The 9,921-nt window shown below is 35.9% G+C and overlaps 1 protein-coding gene across 8 annotated transcripts; it reads left to right on the forward strand.

The window, feature by feature from the left end:
- Positions 1-4,320: 4,320 nt before the first annotated feature.
- Positions 4,321-9,096, forward strand: LOC110263301 (seed linoleate 9S-lipoxygenase-2-like). 8 transcript variants are annotated; one of them, XM_088491758.1, is made up of 9 exons: positions 4,321-4,675; positions 5,011-5,051; positions 5,314-5,393; positions 5,647-5,698; positions 5,833-5,913; positions 6,002-6,207; positions 6,303-6,400; positions 6,698-7,212; positions 8,180-9,096. In XM_088491758.1, the coding sequence occupies exons 1-6, from the start codon at positions 4,555-4,557 to the stop codon at positions 6,020-6,022; spliced, it is 396 nt and encodes a 131-aa protein (XP_088347884.1). In that variant the 5' UTR covers positions 4,321-4,554; the 3' UTR covers positions 6,023-6,207; positions 6,303-6,400; positions 6,698-7,212; positions 8,180-9,096. The 8 variants fall into 8 exon arrangements, with proteins under 8 accessions (XP_088347884.1, XP_088347885.1, XP_088347886.1 ...); XM_088491759.1 differs by having other exon boundaries at positions 6,024-6,207; XM_088491760.1 differs by having other exon boundaries at positions 6,034-6,207.
- Positions 9,097-9,921: the final 825 nt, after the last annotated feature.

Consider the following 9,921-nt stretch of genomic DNA (forward strand, 5'->3'; position numbering starts at 1 on the left):
GCTTTAGTGAGAATTCAGATTGCTTGCTACCCAGATAGAATCATGATGATCAACAAGAAGACGGGTGCAAAAGTAAGATTTGGGACCCCGGAATTCATTCTGGCAATCAACACTCTTGGGGCCTTGTCACTTGCTTTAACTTACTTGTAGGCTTTCTGCGCCTAGTTTGGGATCCTGGAGGCTACTGGAATTCCAAACATTGGTGGAGATTTTTGGATGAATACAAGCACAATCCACCATAACAGGGAGCTCATCAAATGTCCAACTTAAGGACTTTAACTAAAAGTGCTAGGTGGGAGACAACCCACCATGGTATAATCGTTCCTTTCTCAATTTTAATTTTATTTCGTTTTGTTTGTTTTTCATTTTATTTTATTCTATTTTTATTGAACCTGGAGTTTTGCATAACATTCATATTAGCATTGCATTCAGCATACTGCATTATTTAAAAAAAAACACGCACGCGACGCGGCAGCGTTGCTGACGCGTCTGCGTCACCAGTGCATTTTGGAAGAAAAGAATTGAACAGAGAGTCACGCGAGAGCGTGGCTGGAGGCGTGCCTTAGGCACAAATATGCCAACACGACCACGTCGCCGATGCGGCCACGTCATTTGCAAAATAGCTTCCCCACGCGTCCGCGTCACCCACGCGACCGCGTGAACCTGTAAATCGACGTAACAAGGGTGTATGGCCGAAAGTTGAGCTGGAATTAGGCTGGACCCGTGCTAGAGGCACCAGCCCTACCACGCGACGCGTCACCCACGCGTCCGCCCATATTGGAAATAAGGCCACCCGCGCGATTGCGTCAACCACGCGACCGCGTCACCCAAACATTTGGCAAAAAGAGTTTCGAACAGAGAGTTGCGCGAACGCGAGGCTGCACTCGCGCCAATCGCACAAATCAGGTCACGCGATCGCGTGACCCACGCGTCCGCGTCACCTGACCTTACCGCGCATCACGCGACCGCGTCACTCACGCGTCCGCGTCACATGCGGCGCACAGCTTACCCAGATCAGCCAAATATCTTATCTTTCTTTCCCCAATCCTAATTTCTTCCATCTTTTCTTCTTTCTTCTTTCTTTCTTACTTTATCTTTTTAACTTCTCATATTTTTTCACTTCCATTCTATTTTACCTAATTTATTTACATACTTTCATTCATTACATTTTAATTCTGTGCATATTTTTATTTTCTTTTCTAAATTCATTATTTTTCCTTTGGTGTTGAATTTTCTTATTTCACTGTTGCATCTTCTCTTGAATTGTTTTAGGTGCTTAGAGACTTGTTTTATTCTGGTTAGGTAATATTATTTAAAACAATGCCAATCTTTTATACCTGCATCAATTTTGCATTGACATGAATTTACATTACCTCTCCTTACCCACACTCTCCCTCATTGTTGCAAAATTTTGCACCACTAGTATGCCATGTGCTTCTATTGTTTTCTCACTTGCATGTTGTAGCTACCATGTAATTGAGACCCTCATTTTTGGCATTAACCAACCCATGTTTTATTTGTTTTTTATCTTTGCTTTGGGTTACTTTTCTTCTCTTTTTCTTTCAGGATGGCCACCAGGAAGAGAACCGGAAGACGTTTGCATAAGAGAGACACACAAGTTCCTATGCACATTCCTTAATGAGAAAAGCGTCAGTTGGAGCCACCCATCCACTTGTACATCTTAGCATGCACCGAGGACGGTGCAATCTTTAAGTGTGGGGAGGTCGATACCGATCTCCATGGGTTAGCTATTTTCTTCTTTCCAACACCATTGTTTTATTTTCTTTATTAGTTCATTATTGTATTACATAATAGATTGCATGTGTAGTTGATTTTGTGCATATTTTACCACTTGGTTGAAGTAATATTTTCTTTTTCAAAAAACCTTTTAGAGCATTTCACTAATTTAAATAAAATTTAATGTTAAACTTGTTTGAAGAAATATTATACTGGAACATGGTTTAGAGCTCGAACACACAAAACCTGTGAGATTGTTTGAGCCTATTTGAATTGGTTGCATTTTATCAACCAAAAATTCTGTTTTAGTGTGTATTTTTCTCTCTAAAATTGTGATCTTTGTCTTGCTTAATTCTATATTTCCATTATTTGATGTATGCATACACATACATGATTGAGGCTTTTGTTTCACTGAGCTTACATACCCATATGGCCTTACCCTTTCATTATTCTTTGCAAACCAATATTGAGCCTATTATACCCCTTTTGTTCTTTACTTTAGCACATCATTAACTCTAAGCGAAAAATAATAATGTCCTTAATTTGAATCCTTGGTTAGCTTAGACTAGTGAGAGTGCTTATGATTTAAGTGTGGAGAAATCGGCTTTCGAAACATTTGGTTTGAGAATTGAGTATGTTAGAATTTTCTGAAAATGTGAAAGAAATGTTTAGGACATGTTCATGCATTCAATAATTTAATCATATGCATTGAGAAAAATAAAAGAAAATAAAAATATAATTAAAAAAAAGAGAGAAAAGAGAAGAAAAAGAAGAAAAAGAAGAAAAAGAGAAAAAGAAGAGAAAAAGAGCAATTAAGTAAAAGGGGACAAAATGCCCCAAAGTAAGTGGTGAAAGTAATGCATATGTACTATACTTGAAATTAGAATGCATGAATATGTGGAAAACATGGTTAATGGACATTTAGGTTTTGTACTTTGATTACATGGATTGTCTAAAGTTAGGGGGAAAGTTTAAGTTAATTAAGGATTCAGATTTTAGTCCACTTGGCCAAATACAATCCTACCTTGACCCTAACCCCATTACAACCCTTAAAAGACTTCTTGATTTGTGTATTTGTGCATTAAATTTTTGTTGATTGGTAGAAGAAAAGCAAGCCTTAGAAAGCAAGGTTAGTAGAGAATTGAGAGAATCGAACCTTAAACACTTGAGTGATTAGAATGTATACACTACCAGTAAGGGTTCGATGCTCAATTCCTTATTCCCTGCTTTCATTAGCTATCTTCTTCTTGCAAGTCTATTTGTACTTCATTTTCATGATTTGAATTAGTGAAATCCAGTTCATATTTCTTCTTGAAGGATTTGTTTACTTTTAACTAAGTAGGTAGAAACATTTTGCATGTAGTTGCATTCATATAGATAGCTTGCATTTCATATTAATCTACCATCCCTCTTCATCTTTATAGCTTCTCTTGAGCTTAGCATGAGGACATGCTAATGTTTAAGTATGAGGAGGTTGATAAACCACTATTTTGTGGTTTATCTTGTGCTCAATTGAGTGGATTTTATCAACTCTTTACCCACTTATTCATACTATTTGCATGAGTTTACATTCTCCTTCCTGATTTTGTGTTATGATTGAAAATATGCTTCTTTGACCTTATATTTGCTAATATTAATCCTCTCTTATTAACATTAGATGCCTTGATATGTGTGTTAAGTGATTTCAGATATTACAAGGTAGGAATGGCTCAGAGGATGGAAAGGAAGCATGCAAAAGTGGAAGGAATACAAGAAGTTGGAGAAACTGCTAAGCTGTCTAGCCTGACCTCTTCGCACTCAAACGGCTATAACTTTAGCTAAAGAGGAACAAATGATGCGTTTCTAGTTGTGTTGGAAAGCTAACATCCGGGGCTTCGATTTGATATATAATTTGCCATAGCTGCCTCAAAGTTAGGTGACGCGAACGCGTGAATGACGCGTCCACGTCGCATCTGCGAACTTCAATCCGCGCGGACGCGTGGACGATGCCTCCGCGTCACTTGCCCGCGACCTGAACGTAACAGAAATTGTAGGGGGTGATTTTTGGACTGCTTTTAACCCAGTTTTCAGCCCAGAACACACATATTAGAGGCTATAAAGTGGGGGAATGCATCCATTCAAAAACAAGCTCATAATTCATAATTTTAGGAGTAGATGTAGTTTTTAGAGAGAGAGGTTCTCTCCTCTCTCTTAGGATTTAGTTTTAGGATTTAGGATTATTTCTTCTTCATCTCAGGTTCAATGTTCCTTTTATTTATTTTATGAATTTAGTTTATGAACTCTTTATGTTTAGATTGATTTTCTTTACTTAATGCAATTTGAGGTAATTCACCACTAGAAAATAGCGAATTACAGACAGATTTTTCTGACAGAATTTTTCTATCGAAAATACCGACGGATTTTTGACAGATTTTTCGTCGGTAAAAAACAAAAAAAATTTTCACAAAATTTACCGACAGAGACTAATATCCCTCGGTAATTTTGTCGATAAAATTAAAATTAAAATTTGAAACCATCGATGACAAAAAATCCCTCTGTAATCTAGATCTTCTAATAAATCCCTCGAAAATTTTAATTAGGTCCAGTCCTGATGAAACAGACCATATTCGATGATGAAACTTCATTCAACGCAAAATCATCATTCATCTTCTCGGATCCTTCGTTTAAGCTTGCTATCTCTCTCTCTCTCTGATTCGAGTTGAAAATAGGGCAAAACTGTGACTTCTCGGTCGCTTCTGCTTTGTCGGCACTCGCGTCGCACGAGCTCCCTCCGTCACTACTCGCTTGCACGAGCTCCTTCCACCGCCGCTCGCTCGCATGAGCTCCCTCCTCTGCTGCTTGCATTGCACGAGCTCCCTCTGCCGCCTATCAACTTATGTCTCCCTCTGCCGTTCACAGCCTCATCGAGTCATCGTGTTACCAGATCTGAAACCTACATGTACGTCTTTATCTATTTTAGATTCTGGAATTGCTATTGATCTATGTTTTTTTTGTTGAATTCAAATGTTCATACGTTATTGTTGCATCTAAAATTCGATCTCTTCCACTTTCGTTTTGTTCATATGTTGTTTGAATTTTTCATTTGAAGGAACTATAAATACCAGTTCATGAAATGCAATGTGCTAATTACATAGATTGAAATTACTCTGTGACTGATTAGAATGAGATTATCAACAATAATTTTGTGCCCTATCAATATCGTAAACCATCTCATAAATCTAAGTACTTTGACAAATATCAGTTGATAGTAATAAACTGTGTTCTTTGTTTCAGCTTGCTCTAGGTGCTATAAATTCAGAGGTTCTTCTTGGAAGGTATGAGCTTTAAATTATTTACATGATTTTCATATGCAGTATTGAAGGAATAAGCAAAATTTTCTGCATCTATTTGTTTGTTATCTATAGATTTATTAAAGAGCGAAAAGAAAAAGATCCAGATGTTGAGATTGCAGTTGCTTATTGAGTTCTACTTTCTATTAACCTTTTAGTCTACATTCATCTGTATGGTTGTATTGAAACTTATCAAATGCCTTTTCTAGTTATCATTCCCCTGACAAATGCATTGTTTGTGTACAAGGTCCTCATAAGATCCAAGGAATTGGTCCTGGCTTCATCCCTGGTGTTTTGGATGTCAGTCTACTTGATGAAGTTATCTAAGTAAGGCATCTATTTTTTAATTTAAATTTAAATAATATGTGTTTAGTTTGTGTGTGTGTGTTTGTGTTTTTATGTGTAATAATCTGATGCAACTTTTCCTTGGGAAGACCAAAGGACCTTAAATCATTACATAGACAGGGCCAGGAGTTCTGATAATTTGACCTAGTAATGTGATGTGACAGTCCTGTGTACTTTTTTTTCACTCAGGGATTGATGGTGACACATAATATTATTTGTTTTTGTGGATTTCTAGTGAAGAAGCTATTGAAACTGCGAAACTTCTAGCGTTGAAAGAGGGTCTGTTGGTAAGTTCCCCTGAAAGATATTTCAAAGGGGATCCCCCTCCAAATTTGTTTAGATGCTAGCCTTTTCTACTTGCATGATTTAAAGAGAATATTTTTTAATGTTATTCTGTGTTTTTGATGAACATGAATTGCAGATGGGGATATCATCTGGTGCTGCTGCAGCTGCTGTAATTAGGATTGCAAAGAGGCCTGAAAATGCTGGTAAACTCATTGTTGTAAGTTTGCACTCGTTCTATTCATCTTGTATTAAAATGCAGTTATTATAGCTGTCTTCTTAATTGGTTTCTTGAATCAACCTCCTAGTTTCCTCATTTTATTGAATAAGGATTATTAAGAATTGAAGCTTCCTGGGAGGATAGTGCTGAAATTCCTGAAGAATTGAAGCTTAGACTGGCATACAAATAATCAAGGAATAGTTTTTTATGGTAAATCTATTAGTTTCAAGAAAAACCACTCCAATATGCTTGAACTCGAAGATCGTCTCAAGAGCAGCTACGACTACGTTCAAGGTGCTTCTTACTTCCTCTTCTCGCTCCTCTTTCCATTTTTACTTTGCATTTTTTCCTTCCTTTGTTTTGTTGGATTGAGAATTTTCTATTTTTAGGAATTAGCTCCAGATTTTGAGGATGAAGAGGATGAGAAAGAAGAAGAAGGAGAGATTTTAGCTCCTGTGCCGGATTCTAGCTTCAACGAAGATGATTTGTATCCTTCTCCAATTTTTGGCTGCTGAACAATTTTTAACATAGAACTGAAAAAAATGAAAATAAAAAATTCTATAGATAAAATAGTGAAATTATGTTGATCTGCCACCCTGAATGATACCAAAATCAATTCACATATGATTGTGTTTTACATTTTTCATCCATTTGATTTATTTCTGTACTTTGTTTTCAGAAATTCTATATTAAAGCTATGAAAACTGAAAAGATTAGATGACGATATGATATTTTCTCCCGTTTAATTTTATTGGTGTTTGTCCCTTAATCTAATTCTCTTCAGATTTGATGAATCTATGAGTTTGAAATAACTTGGACTCTCAGATGCTTGTCTGGCCACGTTAGCATGTGGAGGTTTGAAATAACTTCAAAAAGAATTTGATTTATCTAAATCAACATGTGTGTTTACAATTCCAATAGAGGTACAATAGTTGTCAATCTTTGTTCTAAAGTACTACACATTTTGAGAACATCCCTTGAGGAAGTTAAGAGTGATCATGAACTCCAATTGGTCCCGCCCATTTTAATAGAATGTGTCCATTTGCATATGTTTGATGCTTACTGCTCTGTTCAGAACTTGTATGAGGATTAATTTTATAGTAGGCAATATGCTTTGTATGTGTCCATATGGTTCACTGTAATTTTCTAGTTTGTTGTTGTTCTTTTTTATTTGCACACACCAAAAAGAATAAGAAGAGAATGTTTGTTGCGGAAAAGAGCAAGGAATTGGCCACTTGCCAGGGTAAAAACAAAGACTTCAAGTTAACTGAGGCTCAAAAGGATAAGGCCATAGAAGAGGTATTTATGTTTTAGTCTCTGTGTATTTCAGTTGCTAGTTAGCGATTAATTACTAGAAGAAAATCCAGGAATGTGGTTATTATCCATCATTTGTTGTATGACTTTGCCGTGAATTATGTAATACATACTACACTAGCACCTGCCCTTGGCCGTCAACTGAATCCAATTAAAGGCATAAAAAAAAGCAGATAGAGGAAAAACAGACCAAAGGGTGTGTGAAGTTGAAAGGGTCTGTGTGAGTGTTTGTGAGCAGGAATAATCATATATATCAGAGAGTGAAGAAGAAGAAGAAGAAGATTGAAATTAAAGGGTTTATGAATAGAGAGTAGAAGGTTGTTGTTTTAGTTTTTCTTTCTGGAGTAGTGTGGGAATTGTTGAAAGTGCAGTGAAGAAAGAAAAAAGCCTGCAAGAGAATCCAAGAACCAAACATGGTAAAGCTTAGGAAGTGAGAATCTGCATAGAGATTCATTCACCTTTTTTTTTCTTCTCTTCTTTATTTTCTTTCTTTTTTAAACCCTTTATTTCCCCATTTCCTTTTCAATTTTCTCTCTATAGTTTGCGTACTCTAATATTCAGCTACATAGGGAGTTATATACTAAGAGAGAAAAACAAAAGAGAATAAGAAATGCGTGAGAGATAAGGAGAGAGAGTTTTGAAGAAAAATGGTGTCTTTTTTATTATTTTTTTAAATTATATTTTTTTATCCTAGTACAAATTTGCTTAGGTATTTGTTTAGGTTCACATTTGCATTGAACGTGTTCAAACAATAGATGCAATAAACACTATCATAGGGTCATAAGGTTTATTTCAGAGAAAAAAACCAGGTGCTTGATTTAGTCTTTGTTTGAGTTTGTGTTCAACCATTGTTCATTCCCCTTATTAATAATTACTAGTGTGGTGTAACTCTTCATTCTATTATAAACATGAACTGATCTTAGTAACATGTTTTATATTTTGGATGATTTAGAGGAATGGCAGTGGAGGATTCATCTTCTCCTTATGGAATTCGTCTTGTAATAGAAGACTACCCTTATGCTGTTGATGGACTAGAGATATGGTTTGCCATTAAGGAATGGGTTCAATATTATGTCTCATTGTGCTATCCAACAGACAATGATCTCAAAAAAGACCCTGAACTCCAAAATTGGTGAAAAGAAGCTGTTGAGGTAGGTCATGGTGATTTGAAAGATAAGCCATGGTGGCCAAAGATGCAGACAGTTGAAGAGTTAGTTGAATCATGCACAACCATAATATGGACGGCGTCGGCGCTCCATACAGCCGTTAATTTTGGACAGTATCCATATGGAGGGCTTATACTGAACCGTCCAACACTTAGCAGAAGATTGCTTCCTGAACAAGGCACTGCAGAGTATGAAGAGATGGTGAAGAGTCACCAAAAGGCTTATCTGAGAACAATTACACCGAAATTAGAGACTCTCATTGACCTTACAACCATAGAAATCTTATCAAAGCATGCTTCTGATGAGGTGTATCTTGGAGAGAGGGATAATCCACATTGGACATTTGATTCAAGAGCATTACAAGCATTTCATAGATTTGGGAACAAACTGAGTGAGATTGAGGAGAAGCTAACACAAAAGAACAAAGATGGGAGACTGAGTAATAGAATTGGGCCAGTTGAATTGCCATACACACTGCTTCATCCTACTAGCAATGAAGGGTTGACTTTTAGAGGAGTTCCAAACAGCATCTCTATCTAAATGCATGGAATAATATAATGAATAATAATGTGTGGTGTGTTTGTAACGTGCTCGATTATATTTGAATAATCTGTTTCTGGTTTCCAATAATTGTATTAAAACAGTTGCTTGTTTATACTCTTTTAGTTTGATAATATGATAAATTTGTTTATTTTTTGAAATATTATAAATATTTAAATATAAATTAGATAAAAATTTATATTTATTAAATTTATATTTATTTTGTATGAAAACAGGTTTATTTTGTAGTTAAAAATCTAAAAAAAATTATACTTTATCTTACAGACAGATTTACAGACGGATTTTCTGTCTATATTTAGAGTTTGGAGTGGTTTTCCAAGGCTCTAATTACCGATGGAAAATCCGTCGGAAAATCTGTCTGTAATTACAGACGAAAAATTTGTCGGAAAATCTGTCTGTAATTACAGACAGAAAATCCGTCAAAAAATCCATCTGTAATTACCGACGGAAAATCCGTCGAAAAGTTCGACGCCTAAGGGAAATGGATGGAGAATTTACAGAGGGAAAATCCGTCGGTAACTGGTAAAAATCCATCGGTAATTTTTCGACGGAAAAAAATTCGTCGGTAAATAATTTCCGACGAGGCTTTTACAGAGGGACAAAATCTGTCGGTAATGTCGTCGGTAACCAAAAATCCGTCTGTAATATAGACCAAATCTGTCTGTAAATCTGTCTGTATTAAACAATTTTCTAGTTGTGATTCAGATTTATGATTGTTCTCTCTTCTATTTATGATATAAATAATTTGGATTTTTCTCTTTTGGCTTTGGTTGAGTCATTAGAGACACTTGAGTTATCAAACTCATTGTTGACTAAAAATTGGAATTCTTCAAGAATTAATTCGAGTTCCAATAACTCTAGCCTTTCCCAAGGAAAGACTAGGACCTGAGGAATCAAAATTAATTCATCCACTTAACTTACCTTCATAGTTAGAGGTTAACAAAGTGGGAGAAAAATCCAATTCTCA

Source organism: Arachis ipaensis, chromosome B6 (genome assembly GCF_059453495.1).
Source record: "Arachis ipaensis isolate K30076 ecotype BB chromosome B6, ASM5945349v1, whole genome shotgun sequence".
Classification (NCBI taxonomy): domain Eukaryota; kingdom Viridiplantae; phylum Streptophyta; class Magnoliopsida; order Fabales; family Fabaceae; genus Arachis; species Arachis ipaensis.

Bases quoted from the DNA above. Each gene is read 5' to 3' on its own strand.
- LOC110263301 (XM_088491754.1), top strand. From the start codon at position 8,421: ATGCAGACAGTTGAAGAGTTAGTTGAATCATGCACAACCATAATATGG.